The sequence below is a fragment of the Lutra lutra genome, chromosome 5 (genome assembly GCF_902655055.1).
Source record: "Lutra lutra chromosome 5, mLutLut1.2, whole genome shotgun sequence".
In the NCBI taxonomy this organism is placed as follows: domain Eukaryota; kingdom Metazoa; phylum Chordata; class Mammalia; order Carnivora; family Mustelidae; genus Lutra; species Lutra lutra.
Genome location: NC_062282.1, coordinates 49418179 through 49442600, shown reverse-complemented (window position 1 = coordinate 49442600; position 24422 = coordinate 49418179). Strand labels below are relative to the sequence as shown.

At 41.4% G+C, this 24422-nt stretch overlaps 1 protein-coding gene and 1 long non-coding RNA gene across 5 annotated transcripts in view; one reads left to right on the top strand and one right to left on the bottom strand.

Moving 5' to 3' along the window:
• Positions 1–21452, bottom strand: part of LOC125100075 (uncharacterized) — a 202682-nt gene extending 181230 nt beyond the window's left edge. For 2 of the 3 annotated variants that reach the window (XR_007127437.1, XR_007127436.1), the window contains exons 1-2: positions 21369–21452; positions 16893–17017 (exon numbers count right to left, since the gene is read on the bottom strand). This is a non-coding gene — a long non-coding RNA (uncharacterized LOC125100075). Of the gene's footprint in view, positions 1–13508; positions 13582–16892; positions 17018–21368 lie in introns of all 3 variants that reach the window. The other variant, XR_007127435.1, reaches the window with a different exon arrangement.
• Positions 21453–21480: 28 nt separating this feature from the next.
• Positions 21481–24422, top strand: part of CLINT1 (clathrin interactor 1) — a 60457-nt gene continuing 57515 nt past the window's right edge. For both annotated transcript variants that reach the window (XM_047729901.1, XM_047729900.1), the window contains exon 1: positions 21481–21709. In XM_047729901.1, coding sequence (XP_047585857.1) covers positions 21669–21709 — 41 coding nt within the window. In that variant the 5' untranslated portion in view covers positions 21481–21668. The remainder of the gene's footprint in view (positions 21710–24422) is intronic.

The window sequence follows — 24422 nt, the reverse complement described above, 5'->3', positions numbered from 1 at the left end:
CAAAATGACACCATGGTACAGAAGTGGGGCCTATATTAAGAATAGATATTATAGGGACACCTGGGTGGCTCAGTCACTTAAGCAGCTGCCTTCGGCTCAGGTCATGATCCCAGGGTGCTGGGATCGAGTCCCACATCGGTATCCTTGCTTGGCAGGGAGCCTGCTTCCCTCTCCACCTCTGCCTGCTTCTCTGCCTGCTTGTGTGCTCTCTCTCTCTCTGACAAATAAATAAATAAAATCTTAAAAAAAAAAAAAGAATAGATATTATACATGAGGATGCCTGGGTCTTTCAGACGTTAAGCATCTGCCTTTGGCTCAGGTCAGGATCTCAGTGTGCTCCCTGCTCAGCAAGGAGTCTGCTCCTCCCTCCTCCTCTCCCCCTCCCCGACTTATCAATCTCTCTTTAATAAATGAACAAAATCCTTAATAAGAAAAAGAGTAGATATTATACATGAAATTGTAGGGGGAAAAAAAGTTAAAGGAAATATATACTACTAGAAGGAAGCAAGCCGATCATTTCAGGGTCAGAACCTAAGGTGAGTTTTTTCCCTATAATTATGTCATTCACCTTCCTGCCAGGGAAGAGTTGGTATTGCAGAGAGATGGGTTCTTCCAGTATAACTGATCCTCTTGGATCACATAACTTAATCAATTAATTAACTTATTAATTAATTTATTTATTTCTCTCTTCCTTTATTTATTTATCTGATTGTGCGCCTTTAAAGGCGTACTATTGATGTAAATGTTTGAGAATCCTTAAACGCTGAAGCTAGAAGGACTTTTGTGTTAACAAATCTCATTCTAATATGTCTCAGATGAGAAAATTAAGTCCTAAAGGGATGAAGCAACTTCTCCAGAATGGCAGAGCAAGTCCACAGCAGAGCCAGGGGGAGGTTGATCCCCACAATCCTGATTCCCACTCCTACACCGCAATGGCCACAGCCCCACGTCTGTGGTCTTAGATTAATGATAGCACCTCCTTCAGACCACTGGCCAACAAATATTATTTTACCCAAATGCTGCTTAATTCCTTTGCATTCTTTTATTCAATACCTATTTTGAGTACTTTCTACATGTCAATGTTCTAAAGGCAGGTGAGACATTAGCAAGATAGGTCAAGCATTCCCAGAGTAGGGAAAGAAACATACAAGAAGCAACTAAACATATAAAGAAGATAATTTCAGGTGGTAATAAATGTTATGAAGATGATACAATAGATTAATGTGGTAAAGGGCGTCTAGGATTGGAAGAGGCTGCATGAGAGAGAGTGGTCAGGAAAGGCTTCTCTGAGCAGGTGACATTTGCTGTAAAACTTGAAATTCGAGTAGGAGTTAGTCAACTAAAGATCTGGATGAACGGCATTTCAAGCAGAGAAGGAAATAAGTGTAAAATGCCTGAGGCAGGGCTTCCAGTTCCAGGTAAGATGGGGTAATAACATTCCATCCTCTCTCGCCCTCCCACTCGACACTGCTAGGAAGCATGCTGTTTTCTTCTTTCTTTTTTTTTTTTTTTTTTAAGATTTATTTATTTATTTATTTCACAAAGAGAGATCACAAGTAGGCAGAGAGGCAGGCAGAGAGAGAGAGAGAGAGAGGAGGAAGCAGGTTCTCCGCTGAGCAGAGAGCCCGATGCGGGACTCGATCCCAGGACCCTGAGATCATGACCTGAGCCGAAGGCAGCGGCTTAACCCACTGAGCCACCCAGGCGCCCCTGTTTTCTTATTTCAAACAGAAGGCAAACTGAAGAAGACCAAAAGATGAGGTACCACCAAGCCAGCAGGGAATTTCCTTCTCTTTTTTTCTGGTGTCCCAACCTGGCTTCAAGACATTTTGATATCTGGAGCTGGTTACTGGCCAGGGAAAAAGAGAGGTCCAGAAGAAGCCCTCTCGTTCTGGCCTCCGGAGAAGAAAGGGGAACTCCTAAGGTGAAAGGAGAGTGGAAAAATTGCCTGGAGTTCTTCTCTTCTCTGGCCTCTCCTGCACCAGCCCTGAGGTAATCCCATGGTGGCAACAGCAAAAGCAACAGTGGCAATAAAAGCAGAGCCTACAGAGGCCTAACATTCTGAGGAAAGGAGACTTCCTCTCTGATCAGAGACTGTGGTCCAAGGAAATGGGGAGAACACCTATTGTTTCCTTTCTCTCTCACTGTCCTCCTACTACAATGGCCCCTGACAAGGGTGCAGGTACAGGAAGTCCAACGCTGACTGCTGTACCTGAAGGCCTAAAGACAGAACCAGAAAGCACCAGGGACCCAGAAAGGACTGGAGATCGTGGAAAGGGAGGAGCCAGAAAGAATTGCCCTTTCATTAAAAAAAGAAAGAAAGAAAAGAAATGCAAATGACTTAAACATAAAAAAAAAAAAAATGTTCCTTACTGATAGTGAGAGAATGTGAATTAAAACAATGCTGAGATGGGGCGCCTGGGTGGCTCAGTGGGTTAAAGCCTCTGCCTTCGGCTCAGGTCATGATCCCAGGGTCCTGGGATCGAGCCCCACATCAGGCTCTCTGCTCTGCAAGAAGCCTGCTTCCTCCTCTCTCTCTCTGCCTGCCTCTCTGCCTACTTGTGATCTCTGTCTGTCAAATAAATAAATAAAATCTTAAAAAAATAAAATAAAATAAAATAAATAAAACAATGCTGAGATATCATTTCTCACCTATCTTTTGCCACTTATTTGGAAAAAAAAAAAAAATCCAAAAGATTGACAACGTATTCTGTATTGATACTTTGGGGAAACAGATCCTTTCATTCCTTGATAATAGGAAGGCAAAATGGTACAGCCTGTATAAAGGAGAATTAGCAATATCTCAAAAATTTTCATTTTCTTATTGACCCAGATAATCCCACTTTCAAGTGTCTGTCCCCCCAAAATTTACAAAATATGAAAATTTGTATCCCTACTTTGCCAAGTATAAACTGGCATTATTTGGAATAGCAAAAAACTGGAAACAACCTATTTGTTCAGCAGTAGGACGCCGGCTGCATAAACAGTATTATGTGCCTGCAGAGTTCTCTAAGCTGTGAAAAGGCTATGAAGTGACCTCCAAGGTGTAACAAGTAAGAAAGCGAAGCTGAGAAAAGTTATTTTAGTGAATTCTGTTTAAACACATACACATTTGGGGCACCTGGGTGGCTGAGTGGGTTAAAGCCTCTGCCTTCGGCTCGGGTCATGATCCCAGGGTCCTGGGATCGAGCCCTGCATCGGGCTCTCTGCTCCGCAGGGAGCCTGCTTCCTCCTCTCTCTCTGCCTGCCTCTCTGCCTACTTGCGCTGTCTGTCAAATAAATAAATGAAATCTTAAAAAAAAATAAATAAATAAACACATACACACTTACGTACAGTTTATATAGAATGCTTATATACATTTGAAACAGATTGTTACCTGTTGGGGAGGGGAAAACAGGGTAGAGGGGATAAAGTGAGAAATTAAACTTCTGAACAGAATTCGTTTTGTAGATTTGATATTCAACCACATAAATATTCATATGATTAACTACCAAAAATAAAAATAGAAATACTCCCAAAGAAACAGAAACAAAATGAGACAAAAGCTAACAGTATTTTTAAGAAATTATTTCACATGACTTTTAAAACATAGTAATTTGACTTTATATCCCTAGTAGGGAAAAAGAACCACAAAAAATACCTTAAACTATTTTTAATAATCATATTCTTAGCAATAGTGTTGCTATTATTATTCTGAAACTATTATACACATGGTAGAATAAAGCAAATATGTAATTGTTACTGTTTATAAGAACCAAGATTTCAATATAGGAGAAAAGAAAATCAAATATGTAAACCAAAGAAGTTAGGGGCACTCAGTCAGTTAGGTATCTGCCTTCAGCTCAGGTCATGATCTTGGGTCCAGGGATTAAGCCCCAATTAGGGTTCCCTGCTCAGTGGGGAGACTGCTTCTCCCTCTTCCTTAACAGCTCCCCCTACTTATGCTCTCTCTCTCTCTCAAATAAATAAATAAATAAAATCTTAAAAAAAAAAACATAAACCAAAGAAATAATACCCTGTAATAACAAATTTTAGATTATTATGAATTCATAATATTTTTTATTTAAAATAAACAAAAAGTATTTCCAAACTCTTTCCATTAGAAAGTCTAAGAAGTAATAAACTCAATAGTAATCAGCATTTCTCTTCAGATTGTCGCCTCTAACTATCATTTCCTTAGAGAAATGGCTGACTCTAGGTTGGGGCAGGAAATATAAAAGACAGCCTTGATACCTTTTCATAATAAAAAGTAAGGAAGCAACACAAAAAAGTCTAATATGAAGTCAAAAGGACTCAGGAACCATAGTAAAAAAAGCTCTTCCTGGCCAAAGTTGGGATAATTTGAACATATAGTAACTATAGTAACTGATTAAAATGGAGGGTGGGGGGGTGTGAAGTAGGTGATGGGGATTAAAGAGCGGACTTGTGTTGAGCATCAGGGGATATATGGAAGGGCTGAATCACTCCATTGTACACTGAAACTAATATTACACTGTATGTTAACTAACAGGAATTTAAATAAAAACTAAAAAAAAAAAAAGGTTGATCCCATGAAGCTAAAGCCTGGCTTGCCTGTGGATGGTATACAACCAGGAGGAGGAGGTCTATTATTCAGGCACTGGAATGTCAGCTTCTCTCTCCCCTCAGATTTACCTCCCTCTGCATATAGTAAAAGAGCTGAGGTAGGCAATAATGATTTGTCCATTTTGGAATTGCCTTCTTGACACTGTTCCTCCAAGCGGTTTGTTCCGTGGCCACTTCTCTCTCTGCAAAGGTGGTGGGAGGAGGTCTGGGGAGAGGGGCACTTACTTCCCTTTATGAAACTACCTAGAGCCCAAAAGATTGGGGATAGGAGGATGCAAAAGAGCCTTTTTGTCTGGTCTCCCACTCAGGAAAGGACTAAAATTTACCTTTAGAGCTATTTCCAAATGAGGTTAGATACAAAGATAGGAAGATAGGCTGGCAGGGCTGGAAGATACCAATGCTCACCTTGCAGTTTGAGGCTTGCATCCTAATTCCTGAGCTATGGCATCTAGAGGGTGGAATTTATGTACTGTGTAATTACCCTGTGAAGGGCACAGTTTTATGGCTTGTATCTTTGTGTGTGTTGCAAAGCATTAATTTTTTATATGTAAATGTTTAAAGCATACCACAATATTTTGCAATCATATTTGGTAATTTCCTCATTTTTTAATATACTAGTTGCCTCAAAAAAATGAAAGTAGCTCTGGCCCCCCTTGATGTTTGAAAGGTCTCAAGAAGAGGAAGAGGAGGGGCACCTGGGTGGCTCAGTGGGTTAAAGCCTCTGCCTTCGGCTCAGGTCATGATCCCAGGGTCCTGGAATCAAGCCCCGCATCGGGCTCTCTGCTTGGCAGGGAGCTTGCTTCCTCCTCTCTCTCTGCCTGCCTTTCTGCCTACTTGTGATCTCTCTCTGTCAAATAAATAAATAAAATCTTTAAAAAAAAAAAGAAGAGGAAGAGGAGGAGAAGATGTAATAATAGTTAAAACAACAGCGAACATATACTGAGGACTTTTATGTGCTAGGTACTGCCAGGTGTCCTAATGGAACTCACATTAATTAGCACATTAATTAACATGTACTAATTCAATTAATCCTCACTTACATTGTGGGTATTATCTCCATTTTACAATAAGAAAATTGAGGGGTGCCTGGGTGGTTCCATTTGTCCTGGGACCCAGCTCCTCAGCATGGCTCCCTGCTCAGCAGGAGGGCTGCTTCTCCTTCTCCCTCTGCCCCTCTCCCCGCATCATGCTCTCTCACTCACTCTTTCTCTTTCAAATGAATAAATAAAATATTTTGAAAGAAAGAAAACTGAGACACAGTTGATAACTAGCTGTGTATCAAACTTTACTGAAGGGTTAGAAGAAGCAAAAGGAAATCAGAGAGTATGAGGGAAACTGTATAAAACTATAGATATACTAGGTATGACTTTTTGTGGTTAAAGGAAAAAGTACCTAAGAGGTTAAAACCTTCATAAAGAGAGCTTACTTTTTGGAAACCTCCAGATCCTAATCTTGTTTCTGGATCTTCATTTTCTCATATGGAAGCATTCCCTTCCTCTCTACCTCACTCTGGAAAATGCCACCTTTCCTCACGAGGACTGTTCTTGTCACAGGGCCATCCTTCTTCCCCAACCAGGTGATGTGTTCACCAGAGGTGAAATATCTCAGATTCTGAGTTACTCAGTGTAGAATAACACTTAGAAATTTGTCAGGAGGGGTGGGGTAGTAGAGAAGGGAGTTGTTGGTACTCCAAGAGTCTTGACCTCTTTGGTGTGTCTTTCTCTGACACAATAGGTGACAATTAAAGATCTTATTCTATCTTAGCCTATCAATAGCTGTTGTATCTACTTGTATCTTCCAAAGATTAACCATCAGAAGCAGTTAAGTCTAAAACAACCCGTAGGGATATACAATATCATCCCTAAATACTTCATAATTTGTATATGTGTCTTTCTCAACAATGGAATCAGTGCTTTATGTTACTTTGGTTTGTTTCACTGTCCCCTTCCCTTCAAATTGGATTCCTCTGAGCAAACATCTTTTCTCTGCTTAAATGCCTGGGAGAGATGGAAGGTGAGTGGCTGAGGGTACAAAGGCTTAGGTCTTCCAACTCCACCGCAATGCCAATAAGGTTATCTTTTTTTTTTTTTTAAACACACTTCCTCTACGTTCTAAGTGACCAATAAAAGACTGTGGTTGATAATCTTTGGTTACATTTCACCATAGCACCAAAAGCATTCACAGAGCTCCCTGAGGGCCTGGTACTTATTAAACACTGTATAACTACTTTCTTTGAGCCAAGTACCAAGGCCTGGCCATCACCCAGCTAAGTGGTGAGAAATCTCATGTTAATGTTTCATTACAGTAAACATTGCTTGGGGCTGGTCCTAAGCAAAGGGATAAATCGGTACTATAAACAACTCAAAGTCAGTTTTTAGAATGAAAGCAAGCGAGTCTCTATGAATTATTCTCAATGCCCAAAATAACAAGTTAAGTTCTCCAAAGCACTTTTATACGTACTACATCATTTCAATCTCATAATAACACAGAAAGGTCTTTAGATTTGGCAAGATTACCGATACTCAATAGACCAAGAAATTGAGACTTGTGAGTTCAAGTGACTGGGCAAAGTCACCCAGCTAATCACAGAGCAAAGCTTGTTTTTGCACAACCTAGTCCAACTCTTGCCAAAGCTTTGATGTTTGCCTTCTTTTTATCTGTAAAGTATTTTACAGTTATTCCCCCAATACAGTTTCATGGGATCTTTTTACACTTAATCCCTGTGATAGGTAATTTTATGTGTCAACCAGACTGAACTAAGGGAGGCCCAGATAGCTGGTAAAACACTATTTTGGGGTCTGTCTATGAGGGTGTTTCTAGGAGAGATTAGCATTTGAACTGGTGAACTAAATAAAGCAGATGGCCCTTCTCAGTGTGGGTAGGCACCATCCAATCCACTGAGGGCCCAAATAGAATAAAAAAGTAGAGGAAGAGCATATTTAAACTCCCTGTGAGTTGTGATATCTGTTTTATCTTGAGCTTAGACATCTGCCTTCCTGGATTTCAGGTCTTCAGACTTGAACTCTTGAACTGGTACTTACACCATCACCTCTGCCACCTCCCTTGATGGGCTCAGTGTTCTGTCAATCAAGAATACAAGTTTGGGGCACCTGGGTGGCTCAGTGGGTTAAAGACTCTGCCTTTGGCTCGGGTCATGATCCCAGGTGGGATCAAGCCCCGCATCTGGCTCTCTGCTGAGCAGGGAGCCTGCTTCCTCCTCTCTCTCTCTGCCTGCCTCTCTGCCTGCTTGTGATCTCTGACTGTCAAATAAATAAATAAAATCTTAAAAAAAAAAATACAAGTTTGAGATCCTAGAATGATCTCTGAAACAAAAGTGCTCAAATGGGAGGAAACAAAAATTCTTCATGTAAGCCAGGAGGGAGTAATTATTCTAGTCACCATTATTAACTTAGATATAACACCCAAACCACAAGTAACTGAAGAAAAAAATTGATAAATTGGACTGCATCAAATTAAAATTTTTCGTGCTTCAAAGGACACTATCAAAAAAGTGAGAAGACAACCGCACAATAGGAGAAAATACTTGCAAATCACTTACCTGATTGGCGATTTATATCCAGAATATAAAAAGAACTCTTACAACTCAACAATAAGAAGACATTCAATTATAATATGAACAAATAGACAATTAAACCTCAATAGAAAAATAAACCTCAATAGACAATTCCCCAAAGAAGATACATAAACGGGACGCCTGGGTGGCTCAGTTGGTTGGACGACTGCCTTCGGCTCAGGTCATGATCCTGGAGTCCCGGGATCGAGTCCCGCATCGGGCTCCCAGCTCCACGGGGAGTCTGCTTCTCTCTCTGACCTTCTCCTCACTCATGCTCTCTCACTGTCTCTCTCTCAAATAAATAAATAAAATCTTAAAAAAAAAAAAAGAAGATACACAAACAGCGTGTAAGCACATAAAAGGGTACTCAACATCAATAGCCACTGGGGAAACACAAATCAAAACCACAATGAGATACTACTGCACACATAGTGGAATGGCTGTAATCAAATGTTAACAAAGATGTGAAGAAATCTGAACCCTCATACGTTGCTGGGAGGAATATAAAATGTTACAACCACTTTGGAAAACACTCTGGCAGTTCCTCTAAAAGTTAAACACGGAATTACCATTAGACCCCATAATTCCACTCCGAGGTATATGCTCAAGAGAATAAAAAGCATATGTCCACACAGAAGTTTTTACACAAATGCTCATAGCAACATTACTTCAAGTCGCCAAAAAGTAGAAAGAATGTACATCAATTGATGTATGGATAAACAAAATATAGTATATCCACACAGTGGAATAGTATTCAGCCACAAAAGAGAAATGGGGGCATCTGGGTGGCATCCAACTCTTGGTTTTGGCTCAGGTTATGATCTCTGGATGCTGAGATGGAGCCGGGCAGAGAGCTCCACACTCAGCAGGGAGTCTGCCTGGGATCCTCTCCCTCTCCCTCTGTCCCTCCTCTGAGCATGTTATCTTTCTCTCTCTCACACTCTCTAAAATAAATAAATCTTAAAAAAGAGAGAGAAATGAAGGACTGATGTATGCTACAAATGGATGAACCTTGAAAATATTATGCTTAGCATAACAAGCCAGAAATGAAAGATCACATATTGTATGATTCCATTTATATTAAATGTCTACCATAGGCAAATCCATAGAGACAAAACATACAGTAGTGGTTGCCAGGGGCTGGAAGGAGACGGGGAAGGCAGGTGAGTGCTAATGAATATGAGTTTCGGGTGGGGGGGATGGCACCGAAGGTAACATTCTGAAATTAGATAAGTGGGATGGTTGCATACCTTGTGAATATATGAAAAAAATCATTGATTTTGAATTCACACTTTAAAGGAATGGATACATAGTATGTGAATTATACGTCAATTAAAAAAAAAAAGCATAGCTTGTGGCTTCTCATAGTCCTACATTAAAGAAAACAAATCACTTGATTTAGGGCACCTAAGTCCATCATCAGGGAGGGAAAGGAGAAAAGCACAATGCTCTGACAATCAGCAGGGAGATCCGGTTGGATGTTATGACTCTAAACATATTCCAGTAGCACTCCATGTCAGACTCTTGGGAAGTGGCATTTCATATTTTATACCACGACTAGCCCCAGAGTGTAACTGTGGCCTTAGGATCAGGATGGTTTCATTTGTCACTTAACCTCCATCTTGCCATGTTTTAGGTGTTTCTTCTGCAGTATCAGAAAGAAGGAAGGTCAAGTTTATGACTCCTCCTCAGGTAACTAAACTCAAGTCCATTCAAAACATTTTTTTGAGTGTCTAGGAAGTGCCAGATACTTGTTAGCTCCAGTGAATCAGTTATGATCAGGATGGATGCTCCCCTCCCTTGATGAAACTTAAATTCTAATGTCAGAAACAGATAATAAAAAAAAATGCTTGTTCTTCATCAATGCCCCAATCCATTCCCAGTCCATTCAGTGGCCTTTTCTGAGCTGCTTTGCTTTCTAGGAAGGTGGGGTTAACTTCTGAATTATATTAACCAGGCTGCCTTGTACTGGCAGGAAATCAGAAAGCAGGAAGAAAGAGATCAGGGTAATTCGGCCCTTCTCCCCCTGCCTCAGCCCCACAGTTATGGCAGCAGATTTCAATTACTACATCTCCTGTAGGACAGACCTTCCTCCACAGAGCCAGATCTCACTGGAAACTATTCTTCCCTATCTTTTTGTACTGAAGCATCTGTAGTAGATTATCCTCAAAGATGGCTATTGGGGTGCCTGGGTGGCTCAGTTCTTAAGCATCTAATTCTTGATTTTGGCTCAGGTCATGATCTCAGGGTGGTGAGGGATACTGCTTGGGATTCTCTCAAGCATTCTCTCACGCATGCTCTCCCTCTCTCTCTGTCAAGTAAATAAATAAATCTTTTTTTTTTTAAAGGTGGCTACTAAAGATTCCTCTCAACTCTATATGCACACGATGCTCCTCTGCTTAAAAGATAATATCTATTTCACCTTCCCTTGAAGCTGGATTTGCCTTATGACTTCCTTTGACCACTGGAATGTGGTAAATGGGAGGCTGGTCAATTCTGCAACAAGTCTTTAAAAGGCCTGGCAGCTTCCACTTTGACTTTCTTGGGATCTAGCCACCTATTAACCGCTCAGGCTAGCTTATTAAATGAGAGACTACATGGAAGGAGAGACAACCCCCTCCAGCAGGACACCAGACATGTGAGTGAACCCATCCTGGATCCTCATCCAGCACCAGTTGAGCTGCTCTAGAGAACTCCACCAAGTGCAGAGTAGGGATAAGCCACTTCCTCCAAGCCCTGCTCAAATTGAAGAATTCTGAGCAAACAAATGGTGGTGGTTTTTGTTGTTGTTGTTGTTGTTGTTGTTGTTGTTGTTTTTTCCAAGACACTAAGTTGTGAGGCAGTTTTACACAGCAATAAATAATTGAAACTGATGGTAATGGCTCCTCACCAGCGCTACTTCCAAGAGCTTTGACATCCTTATTAATACCCTTAACCCTGACCTTGCATCTATAAATAGTCTGTTTACTTCATTCTCTTCAACCAAACCCTTTTGACTTGAGTTCTGTTTTCTGTTCTAAGTTCTGTGATCCTGCCTAATACAAGTGAGTAAATAAACAGACACAGATTCTTGTTGGTACCAGGATGAAAATTTGCAGCCTACTCTGACAAGGGATGACAAAATAAGGAATTCTTCCCATTAGGCTGAATATTTTTAGCCAAAAAACAAACAAACAAATAATGGGACTAGCTCCGTCTTGGCCATGCCTGCCGTCTATCTCCCAATACACTTGAAAGTGCCATTTTGAGGGATATGAGCCATACTGACCAAGAACAGGACTGAAAAATGGGAGAGATGTTAGAAGAGTCTTTTATACAAGGTATGAAAGCATAGGCTTACTTTAGTAAGAACTACTTTGAGATTAAGGCAACATATTTTTATCAATTCAATTGGCAAAAATTCAAAAGAGCAATAGCATCTAGAGCTAGTGAGGACATAACAAAATAAGCTTTTCAATATGTTGCTTAGTGAGAGTGAGAACTGCTGTAATCTCTTTGGTATACAATCTGCCAATATCCAATTAAATAAAAAACACTTATCCTTTCCTGTTCCCACTTTTGAGATCTAAATACCATATGTAAAGATAGATGTACAAAGATATATTTTACTGTAACATTGTTTACAGTGGCAAAAACAGAAATAGAAACATCCTAACTATTCATCACTAGCCAAATGGTTCAATAAATTATGGCACATTCATATTAAGGAATTATACCAATATTTAAAAGAATGAGTTATATCTATATTTATTGAGCTGGAGGGATATCCATGATGTATTATCAAGCAGGTATTTTATTGTATTTTTTAAAGATTTATTTATTTGAAAGAGAGAGAAAGCAGGGAGAGGGGCAGAGGGAGAGAATCTCAAGCAGACTCTCCACTGCTCCACTGAGTACAGAGCCCAATGTGGGGCTCAAATCCATGACCCCAAGATCATGGCCTGAGCTGAAAGCAGGAGTTGGGTGCCTAACCCACTGAGCTACCCAGGTGCCCCTCAAGCAGGTATTTTAAAAAGCAAGCACTGTTGGGGCGCCTGGGTGGTTCAGTGGGTTAAAACCTCTGCCTTCGGCTCAGGTCATGATCCCAGGGTTCTGGGATCGAGCCCCACATTGGGCTCTCTGCTCGCGGGGAGCCTGCTTCCTCCTCTCTCTGACTGCTTCTCTGCCTGCTTGTAATCTCTGTCTGTCAAAAAAAAAAATCTTTAAAAAAAAAATTTTTAAAAAGCAAGCACTGCATATAGCATGACCCTAAAGCAAAACCTGCATATGTGCACATGTATTTTTGTTTGTATTTAAAAGCATGCGAAAGAGTGTGAAAAAGTACTATCAGGCTTTTAATAGGATTAACATAGTGGGGTGAAAATAAATGGGAAGGGATTATACTTTCTTTATGCATTTTTGGAATTTTTCAATTGTTGAAATGAGTTTTTATAACTTTTATTTTTAATTCTCCTCTTCCCACCCCTCTTTCTACCTCAAGCAACAATAGCTCTCATTTATTTCCTTTGATGAACTTTGCCAGTTGGAGAATTTTATATAAATGGAGTCATAACTTTTTGTGTCTGGTTTCTTTCATTTACTATCATGACTGTGAGATTTGTCCAGGTTGTTGTATATATTCACAGTTCATTCCCTTCTACTTCTAAATCATGTTCCAATCAAATGATGCATTACAACTTGTTTGTCCATATCCTACTGATGGGCACTTGGGTTGTTTCTAGAGTTTGTCTATTGTGAATAAAGCTGCTAAGAACATTCTACATGAGAATTTTAACATAATTTCCATTTCTCTTGGATAATTACCTAGGAGTTGAATTGCTAGGTCAAGGGATAGATACATAAGGATATATTAACATGTTTTACTTTTGTAATTAAAAAAAAACTAATAAAAAATTTTGCAGAAAAAAATTGAAAGAAAGAGAGTGAATCTGTATCTTTTTATTTGAAAGTTTATTTATTTATTTGAGAGAGAGAGAGTGAGCAAGAAAAGAGAGCGTAAGCGGGGGCAAGAGCAGTGGGGGGAGGGTAAGTGGAGGAAGCAGAGGGAGAAGCCGACTCCCCGTTGAACAGCCTTGATTCTGGGACCCTGCGCTCGTGACTTGAGCTGAAGGCAGATGCCTAACCAACTGAGCCACCCAGGTGCCCCAATGACTCTGTATCTTAAAAAGATCATAATACTTGCTAACTTTTTTCCACTCCTTCCTCTCCCGGTAGGTGTTTGGGTCTGTCCAGATCTTAGACTTCCCAGGCCAGATCAGTGACCTGTCACTCTTCAGGGTGAATCACCAAAGATAGGGAAATTCTAATGTTATATATGCCCAACAAGAACTGTGTTTAGATAGCACTCACCAGAAACCATAAAAACTGCTAACACACAGGAAATCAGCTTCCACAGTTGGAGACCCCTCATGACGTTTCTTTTCTTTAGCAAGGTGTCAGCAGAATAGGTATTTAGCATTAAAAAGAAGACAAAGAAAAAAATATGTTCTGAAAATAGTCAAATCTACACATCAAGAATGAGAGTAGTAGGGGCGCCTGGGTGGCTCAGTGGGTGAAAGCCTCTGCCTTTGGCTTAGGTCATGACCCCAGGGTCGTGGGATCGAGCCCCGCATCAGGCTCTCTGCTCAGCGGGGAGCCTGCTTCTCTTCCTCTCTCTCTCTCTCTCTCTCTCTCTCTCTCTCTGCCTGCCTCTCTGCCTACTTGTGATCTCTGTCAAATAAATAAATAAAATCTTTAAAAAAAAAAAATGAGAGTAGTAGAAGTAACCTTACCACATGGAAGGGTTTATAAACAAATTATGAACCAAATTGTAATAACTTCCAGATTTAGACCAAAAGTCCAAGATGTGATAATAATCAACTCAATATCACAAAGACCTATCTTTGGGAGGCTCTGGCTGGAAAATACGTATATTTTTAAATGTTAAAAAAAAAAAAAAAGTACTGCCATGCTGCCACTGAATGACTTGAGAGATACTTGCTGGGCCCATGGCTATCACCACCCTTTTTTCTCAGAACTGGCCTTGAGTTGTAACCCACATGAGTGTGACAGTATCAGTCTTCCTCCAGGATAACAGTGGTTTAGACCAGGGATGGGCCTCTAATAGGTTTAGAGTCTAAACGCCATGAAAAGCCATCAAAGAATTTTGTGCAAGTAATAACATGGTCCAATTTATGATGTGAAAAGATCTTGGAGGAACAAATGAGGAGACATTTAGTTCATATGAGAGATGATTATGGTTGGCATTGCCAGTGGAAAAGAGGAAAGAAGTAAGCTCTAGAGAGCCCCTCAACACATACGCTCTCCTGGGGAGAGCAACAAAAAATTTCTAATGAGCCTGAAATGTAGGAAAGACAAGAAGACTGTGGGATCTTGAAAGCTGAGAGAGCAGGGAGTTTTGAGAAGGAAGAATTGGTGAATTGTGGCTTGAGAAGAAATGAAGAGAGCCTGTTTGGGAAGAAGACAGCCTTCCTGTTAAGAGGAGATGAGAAATGGGTTGTAACTGTAGGGGAACGATGTGACAAGAAAGTAACTACAGCATGTTTGTAGCTTCTCACTGCACTTCAAATAAAAATATGAAAGACCAGGTCCTTAACTTGAAATACAGGTCTCCCAGGGACACCTAGAGTGGCCACAGAGGGACTAGGCTACTGCCAGAACCATGTTGCTGAAGCAGGAAGGAAAAGGAAAGAAATATCAGGACTGATCGCTTCAGCATTTTCTGATCCACCCTCACAACACTGGTGGAACCCAACCAGAAGCCAGAAGCCAGGAGAATGTAGGTAATGGAGGCCAAGGGGGTAGGTGAGGAGGCACACAACAAGGCAGAAGAGGATGGAGAATGGATTGAGCAGGCAAAGAAGCAACATGTCCTTGCTCACCTTCCCCCGCACATCTCTGATCATTCTTCCCATCTCTGTCCAGTCTCACTGGGCCTTCTTTCATGCTCTGGAACATACCAAGCTGTATCCTACCTTGGGCCTTGGCACAGACTGTTCTTTCTATCTGGATTCCTCCTCCTCTCTCTACCTCATTAACTCAGAATTATCTTCCCACCTTCACCTTAAATGTTACTTTCCCAGGGAGGACTTTCTTGGGAATGAAATATGAATGATATACCACTGCCACATTGTCTCATAGCACCCCATTCTTTTCTTCTTGTAGCTTTCATCATAGTTTGAAATGACAGATTTGGGGAAGGTTTATTTGCTCCTCTCTCAGACTGCAAAATTCACAAGAGTAGGAATTGTGTCTGTTTTTCACAGGACAATTCTTGGCAATGGGGCAAGTATCTAAATACAAGTTTATTGAAAGTTTTAATTAATCTATTCTAACACCCTCTGCCACAGCACCCATGATCTGTGGATATAAACAATTTAAGAAAGATAATAGATCTTATTCAATGAGTCCTTGGTACATGGCAAGCAATTTAGTGTGTCATCTCATTCATTCCTCACAACAATGCTATGAGTCAGGGCTCTTATCAGTCTCATTTTCCCAATGAGAGAGCCAAAACCTGAGAGGTCAAGTAATTTAGCCAATGTCCCAGAGCTACATGATGTGAACCAAGACCCTGCTGATGCCACAGCCAGTGCTCTGACCTCTACCCCTATTACCCGGCCTCCTTAAATATCTTGTTGTGGTTTTTATTTGCTTATATGTCTATCTTCCATATTAGATTAGCAGGTCTATGGGTAACAATAGGTTTTAGTTATCTGTTTAACCCCAATGCACACTGCAGGTGTCCAATAAATGTTGAATGCTGACACTTTCTCACCAAGAAAAGGTGCCTTGTTCTAACAGACCCTCCAAGTTTGTAGCCACATTCGTTTTGCTTATTAAAAAGCAGTGGTCAGGGCTCCTGGATGGCTTAATCAGTTGAGTGTCTGACCCTTGTTTTCAGCTCAGGTCATGGTCTCAGGGCCCTGGGTTGAGCCCCATGTAGGGCTTCACGCTCAGAGTGGAGTTTGCTTGTCCTTCTCCCTCCCATCCTGCCCCTGCCCCTCCCCCTCCTCCTGCTTGTCCTCATAAGCATGTGGGCTCTCTCTCCCTCACCTAAATAAATAAACAGATAAATAAATGATTGAATAAAATCTTTAAAAAAAAGAACAGTGGTCTGTCCATCAGACTCCTTTGATGTCTACTGCAGTGAGCTCTTTCTCTAGAGCACAATTCTTTTGATGAACTGATGAAGTTCAAGGACTAGCAGAGCCTCTGTGTGAATTCTGGACACATGTGGGCTTTCCCAAGACACTTGACCTTATGGAGAAAGACCCTGCCTCAGAAACCTGCCAGCATAGTTTTCTGAAACATCTGCACCATTCACCCCTGAATGAGACTTGACAATGCAGGATTAGTTTCCACAGTCACAAGCTGCCTCATTGCTTCAATGACTGTACCTTGGCTTCCTGTGCATAGAGTTTTCAGAGAACTAGACACTAGGAGCAGCACATCCATTCTGGGTTCACCTCTGGTCAAGGAACAGAGAAGCCCAGGAGGGAGGGAAATGATTCCAAGAGGACTTCAACCTCCATCTCACCTCCTGCCAGCGCCTTCAAGTTCTCGCAGAAGGACTGCAAATGTGCTAGCCCTTTGGAGCCCCTACCAGGCTTTCTGAGTAGACCCACCTGAGCTCTGCTGAGAGCCTTGAAAGGAGACAAAATTTCAGCCAAGAAGAGGCCAACTGTCAGCAGAACAAAGAGTTAGCAAGGGGGTGCCTTGCTACCAGCTTACCTGCTGCCGCACAATGCAGAAATCTGCTTAACCCCCTCTTTCTTCATACTTCTTTCTCCTATTATTGCCCATAGTATTTTTTTTTCTCTTTTGCTGTTCCAAACTCAACTTTGTATAATTTAGACCTTAAAAAAAGAGAGAAAAAAGGTGTCAGACCTAGAAAGGATGTGGTGTCATCTAACTTGGGGCATCCCAAACCCTGGAAAAATCATTTAAGAGATTAAAAAAAAATACAGATTCCTCAGACCAATGGTTATAAGTAACTGTTGCTTTTGTCTGCTAAGGCAAGGCTTTCTTGAGAGTGTCGTCAGAGCACTCTTTCTTCCCCACTCCATGTGGTTCTCCTAGATCTACCAATTCTGTAATATACTCTCTCTAGAGGATTGGCCCCATGATAGGTATGTGATCCAAACTGGGCCAGAGTCCTTCCCTGTGTTATTAGACTGAGGGGATGAAAGACAAAAGTGTATCTTCCCCCTTGGTTGCCTAATTTTAAAAAATGGAGCCCATTCTCCACAAAGTAGTAGCCTTATTTCCTGCCAACTAGGAGGAACCTATCCACAATAAAGTAAAATGAGCGTCAGAAATAGAGTTCTGGCAGTACTTGCTAAGTTCCTGAGGCAGTTTATCTGAACTCCCCAGTTTCCTGTGTCCTGCTTAAGCTAGTTTGGACTTACTGTCCCTTGGGACCAGAAGTATAGAAAATAATACACCAGTGAATCAGGCACTCATAGGTCAGGATAAAAAAAACCCTGAAACTTTTAAAGATGTCTGAGAATTTCTGATGTTTGGCTAGGTTTAGGATACTCCGCTAGAATAACACTTCAGTTAATAAGGAAAAAAGCTGAGATCCACAGAAGATAAGTGATTTGATAGCAATAATGAGGTAGAATTTAGTGAGCACTTTCTACATGTAGGATGCAGTGTGAAGTGAGTTATATACATTATTTCATTTATCTCTCAGCATTTTGCTTTGCGCTTACTACGTCTACTACATCTATTTGTTGTATACTCTGTTGGTTTTATTTACAACTGTATATCCGCCACCTAGCACAGTGCCTGGAACATAGCAGGATCTTACTAAGTATTTGTTGACGATTGAATACATTTTGCTGATTAATACAATTACTAGTAGGACTAGTAGTAATAATAGCAGTTACAGCAGCACTGCTAACATTTACTGAGTGTTTGTATATGGTACTGTTCTAGACTGTTTTTAAACGTTACCTTTTTTAATTGTCTGAAAAGCCCTTTATGGTAGGTTTCTATTATTCACAATTATGACGAGAAAACTGATTCACAGAGGTGTCAAATAATTTCCCCATGGTCGCACAGCTAGTGAGTAGCTAAAATAAGATTCAAACCCAGGCAATCTGGCTCCAGAGTCCAGTTCATAATCACTGTGTTATACTGGTGTAATTAATTTATCCAAAACGACCAACCCACTGAAGAGCAGATGAAAGTTTGAGCCTAGGTTGGTCTGAATCCAGAATCTGCTCTTTCTAACCACTACTTTATACTTCCTCTGTGTGGTTAATCATCTGGCATTCAGCGTAGTCCATAGAAACGGTGCCCCTAGGGTTGTGCAATATATAATCTGCATGGCTCTTGCAGCAACTCTTACAATATGATTAGAAACCGAGTATGTCAACTTCTAGAGAGGAACAGTCCGTGAGATCAGAAACAGGACTCACTGGGCCAAATACTGAAACCAAGGTAGAGCTGTTTGCCTGTCCTGTCAATTTAGTTACTGCAGGAAGCAGAACCAAGATGGAATTAAATGTGTAAGAGATCAACTGGGGGAAACACCTACAAAGAATAAAGGGAAGAGGGAATAAAAGTAGGTGGGGACAGCTTCAGACTCCAAAGAAGTTCTGACACAGGTTAAGAGAGAGAGAGAATGAAGGAAGATTGAGTAGGAAGACCCCCTGATTGCAAGAAAACTCAGAGGAGTATTGTGTGAAGCTGATGGGGAGCCCAGGGCAATGTGCTGGGGAGAAATGGCCCGGCTCCAATGTGCTCACTCCCCGCCTGGGAGTAGCCCAGTGAGAGCGCAGCCTGGATGTCAGTGTTGTAGTTGATCCCTGAGGAGTGGCTACTGGAAGCTGTCAGCCATCCACATTCCTTGCAACTGGTTCTCTTAAAGAGAGATTTGGGCTGTGCCTTCCCATGGTTGCCACACCTGTGTACCATGAATTAAATCCTCAGAAGGAAACACCAGGGAGCCAACCACGCAAGACATGGAGCCAGCATCTACAACAGCGCCTCACACATCTGAGGGACATCCGCTTTCAAACCTCGCGTTGGTTTGGCCTTACTCAAAGTGTCAGCTCATTTAGTGAAAAATGTGTTTTCCTGAAGAGGGGTGAGTGGGACATTTTCTCATTTATTTTTCTCCAATGGACACATTGAAATCGCCACAAAGAAGTTACTATGGAAACTGCTCCCAAACTTGCAAGATAAAAGGTAAAAACAGAACACTTTGTTGACATGCAAATGGTTAGTCTTTGGAGACCACTTTTTAACAGACTCTCTTTGTATGGTTCTTCTGAGTCCATTAGCAATTCCCTGGAATCAAAGGTAGACGGGCAGGTTTTTTGGCGTTCCATTGGAGAAGGCCCCAGCATGACAACTCGGGAATGAGTCTAGAAGCTTCCTTGGAGCTGAAACAAGCAAAGTACACGGGGACATTGAAATCTCTAGGTAATTCTGGTGATGCTGATTGTGAATTGCAATGAATGTGCAAACAGGCCCAGGGCAAGGAAGGTGGTTATTTTTACGCCAGGCCCATTCTGCCGGTGTACCCTGGACCTGCTTGCTTGAACGTTAACTTGCTGAGCTATTATTTATGCAACGTAGTTTCTCTTTCTTATCTCCTCTGGCCACATTCCATCCTTTGAATCTTGGGCTGGACAGTCCTTTCTACAGGAAACAAACTCATTTGAAAGCCCCGTTTCTCTACGTATCTCTTCTCATCTTTCCCTGCCTCTCCCCACCCACCAATCAAATACACTTTATGTCTGCCCAGACACTCCTATCTTGACAAAGCTTTGAGATAGCTTTGTGCCGATTTCTGCTTTTTTTTTTTTTTTCTGTCTGGTAATTCTTTCAACTTGCTTCTTTTAGGCCTCAATCCCAAAGCTGCATTGAAACCCTTTCAAAAATGCTTCCAATAATTATATGGATGCAGTGTGAAGAGGGGACTTGACCTGAGCAACTAAGGGGTCAGAAGTTCCGGGTTCTTGATTTAGGATCATTGTTAACAGGCGTCACAACTGGCAGCAATCAATCTCATTTCTCCATTATGAATCAGTCTTCATCTGTTCCCTCCACCAGATACTCTTTTCTTGCAGATCTTTTTTATGGCTAGCTCCTTTTCATCATTCAAGTTTTAGCGCAAATACAGTGTCCTCAAAGAGGCCCTAAACACTCCCTAACATTATTTTCCTCTAACATCATTCTCTGTAACATTATCTTCTGTTTTCTTCAACCACTATCTATCTGCAATTATCTTAAATGTCTCTTTAATTATTATATTTTCTCTAAAGACCTTTAAGATCCTAGAGAGCCGAGGTTGTATCAGTTTTGTTCCCAGCTGTATTCCTTACTCCTAGCACACTGAAAATTCTCAATAAATGTTTATAGAATGAAAAGCACTGTAAAATTTAAGCAGTTGGATCAAATGAATTTTAAGGTTTCTTGCAGCTTTAACATGAACATTGTTAAAAACGAATAAGTGAAAAATGAAGTGACAGCAGCCACTACAATAAAACACTGAATGTAGCGTGTATATACTTATGCTTAAGAATATAAACCCGCCAAGTTCTTGGTCATGTCCTAGTGATGTCTTTCTAGTTTCCTATAGAGTGTGAACTGAGTTTCTGAGCTTCAAGATGAAGTATCTAAAGAGGATATTAGATAGCTGCCTAAATAGAAAACCACTGTATCATAGAATTAGAGGGGAGTAAGTTTTAGAATACAGTCTCTTCAATTTACAGGTGTGGAAATTCAGGCCCTAAGAAGGAAGTATCTTTGGAACCAAATACAGAGATGCTTCTGTCATTATGGAATACAAATACATATGGCAACAACATTTCTGTATAATCATTATTAATAACACAGCAGTACTTTATATTTCTGAATTTTTTCTGGACTGTTCCCACGTTATTTATTCTGTACTTTCTCAGGTAATATTTTAACAAGACTTTTTTCACAAGAAAATCCTTTCATTTTTGAAGGCTCAAAATTACAGCACACTGTGGACTGTTTCTGGGGAGAAGCAATGGTTTACGTTTGAAAAGTTTGTCTGAATGCAGCTAGATCCTATGCTAATGCTTCTGACACTTGAGCACGGAGGATTCGTTAAAACGCAGATAACTGGGCCCCATCATCCAGAGTTTCTGGTTCCGGAGGTCAGAGGCATGGGGAAGCGTACGTAGGACTGGAAAAGTCTGACAAATATAGTACCAAACTTACCACACCTACACGCTCAGCTTAACCGGTCCGCTATGTCCGCAGAGAACTACAAGTCCCGGCGTACCCCGCGCACAGCGGGCGGAAAGTCGGGCACTTCCGCTCCACGCAGCGCCTCTGCCCCCGCGTCTCGACGTGTCACCGGCGGCGCCGCTGCTGTGGCAAGAGAAGGACCTAACTGGGGGAGTTCGAGGCGGCGGGCGGCGGCAGCGACCCCGGCCTGGATCTGCCCCGTCACGGAAGTGTCCCGGGGTCCGTGGGGAGTAGGGGAGGAAGGCGGCGGCTCGGCCCGCACGGGGCACAATGTTGAACATGTGGAAGGTGCGGGAGCTGGTGGACAAAGCGTGAGTATCGGGGGTCAGTTGTGGCCGAGGCCCACGCAGGGGAGGGGAGGAAGGAGGAAGGGGAGCTGGCCCCGCGCCCGGGGCCTCCCGCGTCACGCCCCCCGGCTCGGCCAGCCCCATCATGGCGGCGGCCGGCTCTTTCCCTGGCCCAGAGCTCTTCCAGACCGGCGAGGCTGAGAAGGGACCCTTCCTCGTTTCAAAACATCCCGTTAGCCCCTTCCTCTCCTGTGCAGGCCTTCCTCATCTTGCCCCTACCTCCATCCCACTAGGCATAGACCATTTGGTCAGGGGAGGGGGCGGGGTTGTCTAGAGCTGGGTCACTGCCCTGACCAAAGGACAGTCTTTGGCCCCAGGCTTTGGGCTTTGCCTCCAGGGTAGCAGCGAAGGTTTGGGGGTGAGGGACGCAATGCACTGACGCTCTGTGTTCCTAAGGGTGTGGTGCGGAGACCTCGGGCCCGGTCGGGATCGTGTACTTTACCTTCTGGGTTTCTTTTAATTCTAATGAACCTGAAGTGCTGGAGCGGGTGATTGGTGTAACAAGTTGGCGGTTGTGGTCAGACCGAAGTTACTCAAGAGGAGATTCATCCTTTGCTTTCCTAACGCGAGTGAAAGTAGATCACCATGTAACTTACTGTGATTCTTCTTTTCCTCTGTTTCTTTTCCACTACACTTCATTTTTGGAGGGCCAGTTGTTCCATTTGGGGTAATTAACAAGTCATTAAGAAATTTCCAAGGGCACCTGGGTGGCTCAGTCAGTTAAGAAATTTCCCTTAAAGAAAGAAACAGCCCAGGTTTATATCCTGTTGATCTGCTGTTAACGTCCCTGACAGGTAAAATGACTAATAATGTGGATGATTTCCTTTACACTTAAGTGATAACTTCAGTGTCTCACTACACTAAGAAAACCTTACTTAACGGACATAACAATAGTTAAGTAAGTTCTTCTTAAGGCCAGCAGGAAATAAAGTTTAAGATTTTAACTGAGTCTCTTCCTTTTGGGTTCTAGTGCTTAGGCAATATGTGTGGTGACAAAAACGTTTGTGATACCAGCCCAACCTAAAATCAGGAAGTGTAAATGGCAAACTATTGAGTCTTTCTTGACACCAAAAACAAAACAAAACAAAAACAAAAAACCACCATTCATAGTGGCGTGAATAATGCATCGAATAGAACTTAAGAGTTTGACCACATTTTCAGATTTTCTGAGCTACCAAGGCAATAGAGCACCTAAAAAAAAACCTGAAGTTTTTCAGAACCTGGAGAGCTTTGTAACCTTGACAAGTTACTTAATCTTTAAGTGCCCTAGTTTTCTTATGTGCAGTGTGTAAATAATAATAGATACCTACCTTACAGTGTTGTAAGGATTAAGGGCTAAAGGCTTTACATATAAAGCCCCTAACACAGTATGTTTAGATCAGTATACTTTTGATAACTGTAACAGATGTTCTGCATTGAGAGTGAGATAAACATTAGAAGAGAAGCACCATGTTTGAAGAGTGATTTGCTTTAATAATTTTCCTTTATCAGCTATTCATTTGATGGTTAAGCCCTCAGACATTTATTTTGGGCTTATTTTGCTATTTATACAGCCTTTGCTTTCTAAAGATAAAATCATCGTTCGTTTCCAGATCCAGGTTCATTAGTTGTTCTTTAATTTTTTTCCCCTGTGGATGCCATGTATGCTCTACAGGATCATTGGTTGGTTTTCATTTTGTTTTGTTTTGTTTTTTGTTTTTGAGGGTTTTTTTTTTTTTTTTTTTGATATATGATACAAGGACTTCGATACCAGCTTAAATCGTTTTTAAAAGTCTAGAAGTCTCTATAAAACACTCTCTTTCTAAGTCAGAGAACAGAAGAGGAAACCACTAAGAAACATCTTGTTATCTTGGAGGACTAAGTTTGTGGTACTCACAAATTTGCAGAGACTATATACATTTTTCAGGAGAAAGAAATCAAGACAATGTTCCTGCTTTTGTACATTTCATATTGTTTTGTCATTATCACCTATGTTACTAATCTTCAAGTGTTCAGGTTAAATTTGCCACGGAGGTAGTTATCAAGTCGTAATGGAACAACTGTTCCTAAAAAAGAACTCTGTCTTCCTTTTTACTACCCACTTTAGAATGGAGACTTGAACCAAGTTATTCAAGAACATGTAAGAATGTTGCACCGAGGACTTTTTAAAGCTTTTGTGGGTGTCTGACACATGATACTAAGATGTGAGGTTATTTTACTGATGAATACTCAGGATTTAATTTTCGTCTTTCACTGGCAGAGAGAAGAAATTCTTCCCTCAAAATGTAAGAACCAGTACCTCTGTTACTGTGTTCAGTTAGACTCTTCACCTTAAAATGCCATAATGGAGGAGAAATGGATCCATAGAATGGCCACTTTGATTATTAGGGGGATAAGGTATTGAGGGAACTTGACATGAAACAACAGAGTGATTAAGGATTACTCAATGAGTTTGGATTACGGGCACTAGTTGGAGACCTGGGTTCAGATCCTGATACTGCCCTTTTTAAGCTAGCTATATGTCTAATTTTAGAGAGAATCACATAGATCTCCAGATTATAGATTCCTTATCTGTAAAATGAGGGGACTAGGGTAGAGAAAGACTTTCCAACTTCACTGGCTCTTTGGAGACATGAATTTCCATCAGTGGGTAAGAAATGAAAGTAGTATTTCATAATAGCAGATAAATTTTGGAAAG